The sequence below is a fragment of the Gopherus flavomarginatus genome, chromosome 2 (assembly GCF_025201925.1).
Source record: "Gopherus flavomarginatus isolate rGopFla2 chromosome 2, rGopFla2.mat.asm, whole genome shotgun sequence".
In the NCBI taxonomy this organism is placed as follows: domain Eukaryota; kingdom Metazoa; phylum Chordata; order Testudines; family Testudinidae; genus Gopherus; species Gopherus flavomarginatus.
Genome location: NC_066618.1, coordinates 231,710,441 through 231,726,269, shown reverse-complemented (window position 1 = coordinate 231,726,269; position 15,829 = coordinate 231,710,441). Strand labels below are relative to the sequence as shown.

At 42.7% G+C, this 15,829-nt stretch overlaps 1 protein-coding gene across 2 annotated transcripts in view; it reads left to right on the top strand.

The window, feature by feature from the left end:
• Window positions 1-15,829, top strand: part of LOC127044291 (epidermal retinol dehydrogenase 2-like) — a 31,984-nt gene that overhangs the window by 1,003 nt on the left and 15,152 nt on the right. Inside the window, exon 2 of one of the 2 annotated variants that reach the window (XM_050938927.1) lies at window positions 6,591-6,934. In XM_050938927.1, coding sequence (XP_050794884.1) covers window positions 6,614-6,934 — 321 coding nt within the window. In that variant the 5' untranslated portion in view covers window positions 6,591-6,613. Of the gene's footprint in view, window positions 1-6,587; window positions 6,935-15,829 lie in introns of both variants that reach the window. The other variant, XM_050938928.1, reaches the window with a different exon arrangement.

Here is a 15,829-nt window from a genome sequence, read left to right as displayed (position 1 = left end):
CTGTAAAGCGCCAGTGTAACCAGTGCCCCAGCTCTGGGAGCACGGCTCCCAGCGCTGCAAGCTAAACCCCATCAGGATGTGGAGTACGTGCAGCGCTGGGAGAGCTCTCTCCCAGCGCTGGCGCTGCGACCACACAGTGCTTTGAAGTTTCAAGTATAGCCATACCCTTAGGTAGAATGTGAACTAGGTCACCTGGTTCCAGTCGTCTTCTCTAAGACAGCATTGGCCTTCCAAAAGATCTCAAAATCCATTTTTTCTGGGACTAATATTAGGAGTTGTAGATTAGGTACTCACAGTACAATGTAATTGATGGGATTCAGGAAGACGCAGTAGTGGGGCAAAAGGTGCCATACTTTTTAACCAGTATTGGCATAGCCACCTTGGATGCAGTTGAACCAGTTTATGCTTACTACTTCTGTCCAGCTGGTTCAGCTTCCACCTCTCTAATTCTCTGGTGTATACATAATCTAATTAACTAGCTGGAACCCAGCAAAATTTAGTGTTCACCGCTCTTATGTGCTGATGCTATGTGAATTTGGGGAGCTAAACGATGAACAAGGTAGGGAATGAAAGGTTTTCAGAGATGGCAAACATGAAGCTTGCAGTTAATATAAACATTTGTGCTGGAGGAAGTGTTGGCTGTAGGTATGAGATACCTATTTCAAACTGCTAAATTAGTCTATTGAACACCAAAAGCCTATGTGACTATGGTAGAAATCACTCTTCTTAGGTTTTAAAAAACATAAAAACACCACCCTACTGTCTTTCTACCACACTATAAAAGCAAAGATCATCCATCTGATTCTTAGAGAATTGAAAGCTATGCTTATCAAAGGTTTTGTGTAAAAAATACAATTTGTGTTCAGTGGTGTTAATGGAACAGAAAAAAATGAGGAATTGAGAAACAACAGCAAAGGCTCTTCCATGTTCAATGTACAAAATATCTATGGTTCACAATTTTGCAACATTCCAAGTCTTCTCACATTTTTTTATTTTAAAAGTAAACGTAATTATGTTACTCATTTCCTGGCTCATAATATCCAGTCAGAGGCTTAAACTTGTTTCCCTAATTTCGGCCATGTTATTTTTGGCAGTCCATATTTCCACATGAAAGTTCTGAATGGGACTTGAAAAAGTGAGACTTAATGTCTTGATAAAAGGCTTTCTGAAATAACTTTCTCTGTTTCAATAGCCATCTAATGCCTTCCAAGGAAAGTAACTGCTTGAGCCTACATGAAAACATGGCAGTAGTAGTAGTAATTTGAGAGCATCAACTTGCTAAATTTCACTGAACTTTTCTCAAAAAATCAAGAATCTGAGTAGTTTTATCAGTCACTATTTGTATACCACTGCTGTCTGTATACATAGCAGTGAACAACAGATGAAGTGCTTTGTGTTTTGGTGGGGGAGGGATGGATTCATGTAGGACTCCAACATCATGGTCCAATTTCTCAAAGGAACCTCTATCCAGCTTCTAATGTACATGCAGTCTTGAACTAAAATAAACTATATGCAGTTGCAACATAAATGAGGAGTGTCCCAAATTTAAAAACAGTCTCAGTGCTGAAAGTTGAACTCTGAGCCCAGTACACTGAACCTTCACCTGAGGAAGGTAAAATGTTGATTCTCAAGGCTACAGTTGCAGAGCAGGTTTCAACATCATTCATATTCCATATTATTATTATTTATTATTATTATTATTATTAGGGTTGGAAGGGACCTCAGGAGATCATCTAGTCCAACCCCCTGCTCAAAGCAGGACCAATCCCCAAATGGCCCCCTCAAGGATTGAACTCACATATGTTCATGGAAGGTGAAATGAAGTTATACTCCCACAAAGACTTAAGCATTTGCTTAACTGCATTGAGTACAGTGCATAAAGTTAAGCACACTTGAGACTTTGTGGACACTAGTATTTCTACTGCATGTTTGGTTAACACACAATTTTAAAGAGAGGTTTTGTTTGGCTATACATTGTAAGGGATATAAACAGTATTTACATTGTAGCTCATCTGCAAAAAGCCAGCAGAGATGATAAATTTATTGTCATGTGAGCCACATAAGTATCTCATTTTTCTCAAGCGTTTTGCTGAGTTTATAAAAGAGGTTGTTTTCTGAAGTCCTTTATGCTAACCGTTTTTAAGTAGAGCAAGCTTTGTGCTTTAGCCTGGATACAGTACCTCAACAAGAAGGAGCTACCTGTTCCAGGGCTTGGCAACGTTTGTCACGCAGCCTGCCAAGGTAAGCACCCGAGCAGGCCGGGCCAGTTTGTTTACCTGCTGTGTCCAAAGGTTCAGCCGATCATGGCTCCCACTGGCCGCGGTTCGCTGCTCCAGGCCAATGGGATGTCAGGAAGCTGTGTGGGCCGAGGGATGTGCTGGCTGCCGCTTCCCGCCACCCCAATTGGCCTGGAGCGGCGAACTGCGGGCAGTGGAAGCCATGATCGGCCAAACCTGTGGACATGGCAAGTAAACTAACTGGTCTGGCCCGCCAGGGTGCTTACCCTGGCAGTTCTCATGCCAAAGGTTGCCTATCCCTGACTGATTGATTGCAGAAGCCTGTCTTCCAGGTATGTTTTCTCTGTGGCTGATTTTAAAAAAGAGGATGTGAGCTATTAATTGTTAGCCCAGCTATAATTCCATTTTGGAATTGTCATACTACATCTAAGACACATTAGTATAAAAATACACACTAATAGAAATGTAAATAGAAAATAGAAAATGCCTATTAAGATGTCTTGCATAAAATAGCATTACAGTGCTAATCAATTAAAAGTATGTGTATGTAAATGAAGTGATTCGGGGAATTGTGAATACCTGCTTATCGGGCCCTAGCACTAGGGCCCTACCAGTTTCACGGCCATGAAAAACATGTCACGGATCACAAAATAAGTCCCTCCTGATGCTATCTGAACACCCCCATGCTACTGAGAGCTCCCCAGATGGGGGCTCCTTGCTGCAAGTCCTGCCCAGGCTGGGGAGAGACAGGATTTGTCCTTCCCCTGCAGGGCCACTTTTGGGTACCTCTCCAGGCTGCTGATAGCTCTGCACCCCCTCTCCCTCACTCACTTCCTGTCCCCATTGCTTCGCAATTGCAGGAGGGGTCATTGTCCAGGAAACTGCCCAGCCCTCCCTTCCAGATGCACTTATTAGCTTGTTTCAATAACAACAAAAAGAAAGGTGAAGGACTTGACAGAATTTTTTGATTGACGCTTTACAGCAGCGAATCACACTCATGGCTCAACTCACAGATTGGTAGATATGGACATTGGTATGGTTTTGTAGTGCAGTGATCTCACTTGGCAGCCTACCAGAAGATAACTGAAATTACAAGTGTAAAATGACCGTCCAAAGTAAATGAAAAACCTCTGAAATCATTAGTGCAGCAAATCATGTGAAAGAATTTGGCTTCCAAATTCTACATTCCAGTAGTGACACAGTATTTTGTCAAAGTTGCAATATTTCATTGGATTACGCACATTGAGCAAGGGTTCAGCACCACATAGACTTGGAAACCTATTGAAACAGAAAGAGGGCTGTGGATAATGCTGATAAACAAAAAGTTACAAATACAAAAACAACTTCATCACTTTTTAAGCAGATGACAGCTCTGAGACCCATCATTTAGCTAGAATGGAACTTGTGGATGCATTTGCAAGTGCTAATATACCATTGAAAAAACGTGATCACTCAAAGCTGCGTGAGTTCATTCAGTGGCATGTACAAAATGCCGGTTGCTTACCAACTACGAATAAGCTACGACAAGACTACCTTTCACAGATTTTTGCTACACATTTTGAGGAGATGAAATCTCAAATTAACTCATCAGTCTTTTACAGTTATTTTGGATCAGTCCATAGGTTAGCAGGACAACTATGTACTGCATGTTCTGTTTGATTTTATTTCTGACAAAGCCAAAAATATACAGACAGGAAAGTTAAGAACAGAGCTCACTGATTTCATTTACTTGGATGCAGTTAACTACACTACAGTTTCTCAAGTGATAATTGAAATAATTTCAAAATATGGTGCAAACTCTGACAAAGTATCTACTTTCATAAGCCACAATGCAACTTACATAGAATATCAGTGACTCACAAGGTCTTCTAGTCCAACCCCCTACTCAAAGCAGGACCAATCCCCAACTAAATCATCCCAGCCAGGGCTTTGTCAAGCTTGACCTTAAAAACTTCTAAGGATGGAGATTCCACCACCTCTCTAGGTAACCCATTCCAGTGCTTCATCACCCTGCTAGTGAAAAAGTTTTTCCTAATATCCAATCTAAACCTCCCCACTGCAACTCGAGACCATTACTCTTTGTTCTGTCCTCTGGTACCACTGACAACAGTCTAGAGCAGGGACTCCCAAACTTGTTCCACTGCATGTGCAGGGAAATCCCCTGGTGGGCCGGGCCGGTTTGTTTATCTGCCACATCCGCAGGCTTGGCCGATCGCAGCTCCCAGTGGCCGCGGTTCACTGCTCCAGGTCAATGGGAGCTGCTGGAAGCGGCTCAGGCTGAGGGACGTACTGGCTGCTGCTTCCAGCAGCTCCCATTGGCCTGGAGCAGTGAACCGCGGCCACTGGGAGCTGCGATCGGCCAAGCCTGCGGATGTGGCAGATAAACAAACCGGCCCGGCCCACCAGGGGTTTTCCCTGCGCAAGCAGCGAAACAAGTTTGGGAGCCACTGGTCTAGAGCCATCCTCTTTGGAACCCCCTTTCAGGTGCATGATAAAATCTTTCAGATCTGTTCTCCAAGGTGTAATGTCAAATGCTGTCCATATTACATGTAATGCATATATAATTTCTCTTGTCATTGAACTGTGGAGATGTAAGTCTAGAAAGTTAACAAACTGGTCAGCTACATTAAAGAGATCTTTAAAACACTGCCCTAGCTGCAAAATTCAATATAGGCAGCACACTGCAAACATGACTGAAATCAGGAAATAAAAAATTGCAGTTCCCCCAGAGCCAATACTCTGTGGAATTCCTGGTTTAGGGCTGTACAGTACCAGGCAGTTCATCTGAAATACTACTCTGAGTTCCTCTCGGAAGAGCTGACACTGACAATGAAAATGCAGGTTTTAACAGAACTTTCAACCCTTCTAAACAATGCTCAGCTGAATGAGAAAGTTCAGGTCATTGCCAAGAATGCCACAGCACTGATGGACTTAATCACTTGGTTCAAATCTCAAGATGTTATAATCCACCAAATGTACAACAAAGTAATGGATGTACTATTCTGGGTTGAAGCACAGTCAAACGAAAATCACTCTGACAATGCTGAATTAAATGCCAGTGCTCAGCAGGCATTTTCTTGCACGGCAAAGAAGCTCAGACAGTACCATTGCTACAGGGAAGAGTCAAGCAATACAGGAAAAACAGCTCAGAAGTTTCAGCAACCTGCAGTGGGGTTCCTAAAAGCTGTGCGTATATGCGAATCTGCACAAATGCACCTGTTGATGGATTTAACCTCACTTAATGCAATTCCTGGCTTTGACATGAATTCTAGGCTAGAGATTCCTGCTTACAAAAATATTATGAAAGAAGTGGACTGTAGTTTGCCTGTGCTACAGTTTTGGAACTCAGTGGAAGGCAGAATCTCCCACCTCTCAAGGCTAGCTTGGCACTGAAAATTCCAGTGAACTCTGTGGATGCAGAGAGAGAAATGTCTAAACATGAACAGTGTTTTCAGCGCAGAGACAGGGAGTGAAGAAAGACATAGTTGCTGGATGGTCCATGCTGACATTCAATTAATGATATTAGAAATTGGAACACATTTTTTCACTTGCTTTTGTTAACTTAAGGCAGGGATTCTCAAGTTTGAGGATACCAATTGAGATTGCTACCCTACAAAACTGTCTCAAATGCCCATATCAGGGAGTTGAGCCCTGAGTATTGTTTGCTGCTGTAAAGAGTAAATAAATCCTGTCAAGTTCACATTACTAAAACAAGCTAATAATTGCATCTGGAAGGACGGGGAGCACATACAGTACTGTGACTTCCCCCTTGCAACTGAAGATCTCTTGGGGCAGAAAGTGGGTGAGGCAGTGCAGAACTTTCTGTAGCCAGGAGAGGTAGCAAGAACAGCCATGCAGAGGAAACTGAAGTCCTGTCCCTGTCCCTCCCCAGCCTGGTCGGGACTAGCAGCTCTTTGCTGGGGCACTCCCAGCAGGATGGGTGAGATCTGACCCACCTCCACCTCTGGGAACCGTCTGCGGCTGCTGCCTTCAGAGCCCAGCTTCGAAGGCAGCACAGAAGTGAGGATGGCAATCCCGCAACCCCCCCTACAACAGGTTTGCAACCCCACCTGCCCCGTGTTGAGTTGGGACACCCACAACTACAACACTGTGAAATTTCAGATTTAAATATCTGAAAACGTAAAATTTGCCATTTTCAAGTCCTATGGCTATTTCATTATCCATTCTGGTCAATCTATTTGGTAAGGCCCTATCTATTATTCTTTAATAGTTTCCACTGTTATATGTATTCATAGAGGGGATATATTTAGCAATATTTTTTTTCAATTCTAAAATATTTGAAGTTTCACTGTTGCTGTTTTGTTCTAAATGGTAAATATTCATCATTAGCAGGTGTTTGAAAAATCTTCTCCAAGATGAACTTCTTCCTTGAAACACTCAAAGTCCTGGTGCTCTCAATATATTTCCTGTTAGAATCTCTAGTGTTGTTGTTTGTTCCTGTGCGAAAGAAGAGTGTTGCTGGTGAAATAGTACTTATAACAGGAGCCGGAAGTGGAATTGGAAGACTTCTAGCATTAAAATTTGCTCGCCTTGGAGTCACCCTTGTTCTCTGGGACATTAATCAAGAAGGTAACAAGGAAACAAGTAAACTAGCTAGAGAAAATGGAGCCATAAGAGTGCATGCTTACTTGTGTGACTGCAGCAAAAGGCAAGAGATCTACAGAGTGGCAGATCAGGTAAAATATTACATGTTTATGTTTCTTTTTTTGAATCCCATAAAATACTGTCTGATCATAAAGCACTGATCTCTTACCTAGATGTCGTTGAACAGAATTCATGAGTCCAGAGTTCATGTCATTCATTCCGTTATTAATCCAGTGCTGTTTACATTACCTGTCTTTACACACTTCAGTTTCTAGCGTCAACTTGTTCAGCTCCCTCTGCTTCTGCTAAAAGGGGAAGAAACACTTAAGCTTTGTCCTTTTTAATAAAGTTATCTACTACAAAGTGGACCCTCGCTCAAATAGATTAGCTCTTCACCAACTAGTTCGTTTACTGAACATGAAGTGTAAGAACTTTAGTATATTAAAGATAAAGCAACAATTAATGCTTGAACTACTGCAAAGAATGAGCCTTAGAAGTAGCAGTATCTTTTAAAATGGACTAATGATTTGCACAAATTTAGAATAACTTGTGAGTTTTCAAGGACTTTATATATGCTTTGATCAAATGTATCAGAGGCTGAAATATTGCAGTCTTTCCCTCCTAAAGAGAATTAGTTCCTACAAATCAAGTACACCTTCAGCAATTATTTGCAGAGTTGGTACCAATACCTATGCTTAAAATCCTTTCTATATCCTTCCTATAAGAGCCTGTTTTCTGCTGCTTAAAATATTATTAAACCTGTCTGCTGGGCTGAAAACTCTGTCTGCTTCAGGCTAAATTTTTGGAAAGTTTCAGCTAAAATAATTCAGCTCTTTCTGGGAACAGAGTTGGAGAGGAAAATAATTGCCTTACCCATGTTTAAAAAAAATCACAAAAGCTCATCTGAGAAGCTCTAGCACATAGGTGGGCAAACTATGGCAGCCCACGGGACCCTCCTACCCAGCCCCTGAGCTCCTGGCCCAGGAGGCTAGGCCCTGCCCCTGCCCCCGCCTCCCCCCCCCCGCTGTCCCCCCTCTTCCACAGCCTCGGCTCGCTCCGCCACCGCTGCAGTGGTATGGGCGGTGGGTCTGTGAGCTCCTGGGGCAGGGCAGCTACAGAGTCGGGCCTGACTCAGTGCTCTGTGCTACATGGTGGCAGTGGCAGCGCGGCTGTAGTGCCACCAGCCAGTGGTGCTCCAGGCAGTGTGGTAAGGGTGGGGGGAGGGGTTGAATGGAGGGCAGGGGAGTTTGGGGTGGTGGTCAGAGGCAGGGATGTGGATAGGGGAACAAGGGGGCAGTAGGGGGGAACAAGGTTGAAGTGGGGCAGTCAGGAAGGGGGGGTGGGTTGGATGGGGTGGCAGGGGCAGGGGTTCCGGAGGCAGTCAGGGGACAGGGAGAAGGGGTGTTTGGGTGAGTGTTTGGATTTACTTTTTTGTGGTTGGTGAAAATCTGTCCAAACTTGGCTAAGTTACAAGCCTCTACCAGTTGAAGTCTCCATATGAGAAGTAGAGAGGCTCCTTTGAAGGCAGCAGTATTACTTTCAGAAGAGTCTGTTTGCAACGAGCATGCTGCGTTACCTCATAGCTCCTACATGTTGGCTGAATTGCACTTTGGCTGTACCCACAGAGTAACTAAGTATGCTTCACCCTAGGGCTGCAGGGACTGAGCAGGGCTCTTCCTGGAACTCATCCTCCTGGATGCTGGGGGCCACTGTGGCATCAGAACTAAGAACAAGAAGATTGCTGGCATCTGGGTAGCAGGAAGAGAGGGGTGACACCCTGACTTAAGAACATAAGAATGACCATGCTGGGTCAGACCAAAGGTCCATGTAGCCCAGTATCCTGTTTTCCGACAGTGGCCAATGCCAGGTGCTTCAGAGGGAATGAACAGATCAGGGCAATTATCGAGTGATCCATTCCCTGTCACTCAGTCCCAGTATCTGGCTGTCAGAGGCTTAGGGACACCCAGAGCGTGGGGTTGCATCCCTGACCATCTTGGGTAAAAGTCATTGATGGGCGCTATCCTCCATTAACTTATTTACTTTTTTTTTAAAACCCAGTTACACTTTTGGCCTTCACAACATCCCTTGGCAACAGGTTCTACAGGTTGACTCCTCTTTGCGTGAACAAGTACTTCCTTTTGTTGGTTTTACATCTGCTGCCTATTTCATCAGTTTCTGCCAGGTGGGAACCCTCTAGGACAGTGGTTCTCATTTTGGTGGGGTCACCATGGTTGGCTTAGACTTGCTGGGGCTCGGGGCTGAAGCCCAAGCCCCACCACGTGGGGCCCAAGTCGAAGCCTGAGAGATTCAGCCCTGGGCATCACGGCTCAGTTACAGGCCCCCTGGCTGGGGCTGAAGCCCTTGGGCTTCAGCTCTAATCCCTTCCCTGCCCAGGGCAGTGGGGCTTAGCCTTTGGCTCCCTCACTCAGGGCAGTGAGAATCAGGCAGACTCAGGCTTCAGTCGCCCCTCCTGGGGTTGTGTAGTCATTTTGATGTCAGAAGGGGGTCGCAGTGCAGTGATGTTTGAGAACCCCTGCTCTGGGCGGCAGTGAAACTGCCAAGATTCAGTTCTGCTTCAGCTTGAGGGCAGCTAATGAAGAACACTAGAAAGGCATCTCTCCTATGAGCAACAGCACAAAGGATACAATCCACCCCTACCTTGGGAACCAGAAAAAAAACAGCTATGGCAGTATAAAGAATGTGAAACTGCAGGGCCTTTTATGATCTCTCCTTGCAGAAATCACACAAAGGGAAGGCTGACAGTTAAAGCAGCTATAGCTTTAAACAACCCTCCCTCCCATCGAAGTACCCAACATGGGAGCAGGGCCCACCCAGTAAGAAATAGAGCAGGGACATCCCCTGCTGCTAAGAATCAGTTTTGAAACTCTGATTCAGAAAACAACCCCCTCCGCCCCATTTTCTCCTACTGTTCTGGCCTTCCCAACACAAGAGGAAGCAGAATGAGGTCCTTACTTCATTGCTGGGTACCAGAATTACATCTGTTGGCAGGCTACTTTAAGGCCAACCTTCTCCCAACAGTCTAATGCCTGTGCTTATTTTAAAAAACAGGGTTCCAAGTCCAGCCAGCTAGGCTAAATAGGCAGCCGAGCAACTTACAGGGAACTTTGCACTGTGCTGTTGCTGTGTAATGGGTGTCTCAGACTTGCTATACTATAGGCATCTGACACCATTTTCTTTTATAAACAAAAAGCTTTAAGGAGTCTTGTTGCTGCTTCCTATGAATCTGTTACTTCACTAGACTTCTACCATTGCCAGTTAGAACCACTTCGCTGCATTTTTCCCCAATACAAGGCATAAATAGGAAGAAATAACTGAGGAAATGGAAGCATGCATCCAGAAAAATGATGATTAAATAGTCACATGAAGTGTGTACAAACACCCAGGCAGGACCACAGCCTCATGCTCATCAATGTAAGATCTGTAATCAATAAGTCCTTAGCCATTCACTATTGACAAATTACCTTTCTTGGTCTAGGGGTCACAGAAACCAACAGGTCCTGCAGAGTCAACTCACCTCATCTCCCTGCTTCCCCCCCTACTTGCCACACACCCAGAAAGGATGAGTCTCAAATGGAGTAGCCATTTTTATACCCAAGAAGAAAGGACCACAGTTTTCTTCGGCCTACTCCACAAAAGAACAAAAAAGCAAACCAAGGATGGCTTGTGTCAGCTAGGATAAACAAGCTGACATTAACGTTTTAAAGATACCTTCTAAGGAGTAGAGCCGTCTGTAAACAAGGTGTTCAATTTGCCAGTTTTTCTTAGCTTTCTGCCTGTTATCTGACATGCTTCTTGGGCAGGGAAGAGATCACCAAATAATCAGAAACCAAGTGCAGGGCAAAACACACAGCACCCTCTTTCCAAGGACTTGGTCTATTCACACACATAATAGTTGGGATCATTACCTGTGATTCTGACCTCTGGCCTTTTGGTGTGGTTAAAAACACAAAGATGACCTACTAAATGGGACTGACACCTCCTTGTGAGGAACCTGTTGCCTTAAAATATCTTTTAGTCTGACCAGTACGAAAGAAGCCATTGTTTGATGTTAAAGACTTCTCAAACTGCTGCCCTGCTACCCAGTATCTAACCTTCCTGTTCTACAGGGTTGCCTACAACCACAAGTTGTGCTACTTTAACCATACTAGTATGGCTGATGTAGTTATACTGGCACAAAGTGTTGTCTGCTGTGTCAAAGGGTATGCCTGCCCTGTAACACTCTCTGCTGTCCAACACGTCTGTCTGGTTTCTGTCCGGTTCTTTCATTGTTTGTCTGTTGCATAACTAATTTTGCAAGATTTAAATCTACTAAAGCGGTAGGGTAAGCTTGGTTAAAGAAGTATAGATTTCACCATCACAACTCTTGATAAGTGATTCCTTGCCAGACAGAATACAATCAAACAAAGTTGTCTTTTTAAACATCTTAAAAGCTGTGTGTTTATCTGGTGATGGTGGGTACTATTAGGACAGGAGCACCTTCGTAACAGCCTGATATTTCATTGTTTTAATGTAATTTAGATAGAATGTGAGGATGTGACTTTCTGCCTTTTAGCTCATGGCTTCTACAGTCCTAATGTAGCTGCAGAAAAAGACCTCAGACCTTACAGCCCCTAACTAGAATAGTTACACTGGTTTGCAAACTACAGATTTAAGCAAATTAATTCAGAAGCTAGCAAAAAAGGTCTCCAATATCATCTGTTAGGTGCCGGAACCCTTCTGTTGGATTTAAGGCTGGGGCGATGGTCTTATTACAACAAAAAAAAAAAGGGAAGAAATCACAGCTGTATGTGTACACTTTTCCCCACCCTCACTAATATGCCAAATCCTCAAGTTGGTGGGGATTGGATAAATATAGTAAGGCCTACTCTAAATTTAACAAGTTACTACTAATTATTAATGCTGCCTATAAATTACCCAATGGAAAATTTTATAAACAGAAGCAATTAGGTTTTGGTTTTTCCCTACCTGCCCTAGGGAAAACTTGTATACACTTCTCTGCCAAATTCTCAGCACGCATGACATTGTTAATTGTTCTTACAGTACTATGCAATATAGTAGTGATTGTGCAAATAGAGGAAGACCTGGTGTGTGCTTCAAAGAGTTTACAGTCATGTGGGGGAGAAAACAAAAAGCAAAGTGGTCAGAGTGGAGAGAGGCATTGTCTTGTCCATTTTAGTTATATGTTTCCTCAAACGTCTCTATTTAGCCCCTTTTGTGAGTCTCTTTGCTTTATAACCCTTTCTAGCTCCTCCTTTGTTTTTTTCTAATCTGTTTACCAGGTCTGTTTCTCAGTCTTCTTACTAGCCTCAGGAATGAAAGATAAAGGAGAGGATTTGTATGGTAGATCTTTCTCTCCATTCCACTTCCTTACTAGATGTTGCATATGCCACCTTAACTGGCATTACTTGAATTCTTAAATGCATAATCATGTAATGTTTACATTGTCTTAACATGAAAGATTCTAGTTTTAAAAAAAAAAAAACACCATAGTTGTGAGTCTCAAGGAAAAACTTGAAATTATGTGATCAGGAACTGCTTGACTAGACAACACAGGAACACCATTTCTCATGGACTCTAGTGGCTCTTGTAATATGAGCAAAGACTGAGATCAGAGTACATGCAGAAGACTCACTGTACATCTTGCAGGATATACACTTTTGCTGTGTAGCTAAATTAGCCACACACATGCTGGAGAACTTCTTTGCTACAAAGGATTACACACAACAAGTGTCAGACAGAACTAGAACCCAGATATCTTGATTCTGCCATTGTAAAAAAGCAACTTTGCATATCTGGGATTTATTACACATGGCATTTCATGATCAGAATTGTACATGAGCAATCCAAACTAGCTTGCCATAGGTGGGAGAATAAGTTCAAGATAGCTTGTTTTAAATGCAGCCTGTCTGAAGTGTCTGCCAACATCAGGCTATTAAATCTCAGCAGAATCTTAAAATCTTGTCACTGACTTTTCTCACTTGGCTTTGTAAAGCATCATGCATATCTGTGCTGCTCTATAAATAATGACTAAGCATGTGAAAGCCAATATGTTGGATGGTGCTCAGATGGAATGGAGCCAGAGGGATTGAAGCGTGTTGGCTTCTGCCTGTTGCTGGAGAGAGGATTCTGTGCCAAATAGTGGTGCTACAGAGGAGTTGATGAACACAGTTTTATAGAGCCAATTGCAGTGATTTCAGTGATTTATTACAGAGATACAAGATCTTCACATGGATAGCCCTGTCCTCCCATGGATTCAGGGAGACGGCCAAATTTGGCAAATTTCTTCTCAAGGAAGCAGTTTGGGAGGAGTGCTGCCTGAAAAGAACTCTGTGTACATGTGTGGGTGTAATCCCATGTCTGTCTGTAACGTACATTGTACTCTGCGCCATAGGTTATTTCTTTTGCCTATCTCCAGTAACACAAGCCTTAACTTCAAGGTTACATTATCTGAGCTCTCATGTGAACTATGTACTACTTATTTTAAGAACTATTCTAAGACCTTTTATTCAACTTTCTTTATCCTTTCCCTTTGTGGGAAACATTCATATTTGTATTTTTAGTTGCCAAGTTGCATTTACAGGCCTAGCGTTAAGAAAAGAAAATAATTCCACTTGTAAGATGAGCACACTCAACCTGGAAGTGATGAATAAATAGAGAACTACACTTTGAAGATTTCTTTTATGCAAAAAAAAAAAAAAAAAAAAAAAATCAGTTACCTCCTCCTTCATACTCCCTGGCAAATATGTCAGTTTGTCATACCCTAGCATTATAATGGTAGTTATCAAGCATTGGACTTGCTAAAATTAAAATGATTTCTTAGTTGATTCTCTGCACAAAAATTAAGTTAAATTCTATTTTATATCTAGAAAGCTTATCTCCTTTCACATACTGTACTGAAGGTACACAGATTACCCTGCAGCAACTTCTAGCACATGAAAGGATTCTAGAAAAAAATTACAAAGCAAATACATTAAACTTACTTATAAGGGATCCACAAAAATTATATGAGATGCTAACGTACAAATAAGCTGTCTAAACTGAGCATGCACAGCTTGTGTGAATTAAAGCTTGTACCTTAGCACTTAAAATAATTTAGATACATAACTGTTGACAGTTTTATCAAGTGTGTGTATAAGGATAATAGAAAGTGCCCAACACAGACTGAGTCTCTTTAACTTGCAGTCAAAATGAAGTTACAGTTGCAGCCACATCAGTAATTTGACTGTGTATTGCCTATCACAGTTCAGGGTAGTGACACCTATATTCCCGCTCATGGTCCAGCAAGAGCACCATAATAGGTTCCTGGCTCTTCAGTCATCACCTCTCTTGAGCAGAGACCTATGTCTCTCTCCTTCCTGACCAAGATATTTCCAGATTACATAGCTCCCTGCCTCTACTGTGACTCCTTGCTTCCTCACTGCCCCTCTGATGGGTTCGGTCACAGAAATCCCCTTGGGACTGCCACCTGATGTGCTGGGACTACCTCTGAGCCCGTTTTCCCTGCCAGCTTGGGACTTCAATGCCTTGCCTGGTGTGCCCAACACACTAGCCTGCTACAAACACAGACCTAGGTCTGAACCATGTCCTGCAAAAGCTGCAAGCTTACCTGAAAACAGCTTAAGAAGTGCTCCTGTCTCCAACACCCAGATACCCAGTTCCCAGTGGGATCCAAACACTAAATCGATCAGTTTTAAAGCTTATAGAGGGTAAACTCATAAATTGTTTGCCCTCTGTAACACCGAGAGAGAGATATGCACAGCAGTTGGCTCCCCCAGGAATGAATACCTGCTCTGGGTTAATAAGTAAAAAGTGATTTTATTAAATATAAAAAGTAGGATTTAAGTGGTTCCAAGTAATGACAAGCAGAACAAAGTAAATTACCAAGCAAAATAAAACAAAAACATGCAAGTCTAAACCTAATACAGTAAGAAACTAAATGCAAGTAATCCTCAACCTCAGAGATGTTCCAATAAGCTGCTTTTACAGACTAGACTTCCTCCTAGTCTGGGTCCATCAATCACTCATACCCCTATAGTTACTGTCCTTTGTTCCAATTTGTTTCACGCATCTCTTTGGAGTGGAGAGGCTATCTCTTGAGCCAGCTGAAGACAAAATGGAGGGGTTTCCAGGAGCTTATATAGTCTCTCTCTTGTGGGTGGAAGCTCCTCTTTCCCCCTGGTTAAAATCACAGCTACAAGGTGGAGTTTTGGAGTCACATGGGCAAGTCACATGTCCATGCATGTCTCAGTTCTCTACAGGCCCACGCCATTGCCCACGTTAGCCCGAACGTTCCCAGGAAAGTTCAGATGTGGATTGGTGTCTGTGAAGGCCCATTGTTAGCCAATTGCCTGAATAACCCCTCACGCTATGTTGACTAAATCTGCCTTAGATGCTTTCTACAGTAAACGCTCTAAATACAAGCATAGAGCCAAAACTTCAGATATAAAAATGTTACATTCATATGAATAGATGAAAATACATTCAGTAGAGATTAACCTTTGCAGAGATGTTACATGGCATATATAGTATAAAAATATTCCAGTTATGTCATATTTACACTCACAAGCATATTTCTATAAAGCATTATGGGGTGCAGCGTACATCTCCAATAAGGCCAGGTTGCCTCATACTTTACTTTTCTCCTCTGAGATGGTAAACAAAGTAACTGCCACAGTTAGGCTACTACACAACTCTTTCTCAGCAAGCATATTTATTCTTAAGCATTTCAGATAAAACATATTCAAAACAATAAAAGAAAATAGATACATGCCAGTAAATTTACCCAGAAATCACTCCTGACTCCAACAAGGGCTCTGGCTGGTGACCAGTCCTTCAAACCCCACCCAAGAGTGTCATTTACTCCTTTTTGTTAGTGGTTTTTTTTTTTTTTTTTTTTTTTTAACTGTCTTCATGTAACAGGTGATAAGGGCCCTCAGGAAGAAACTTCAAAGGCTGAGTACAGAGGT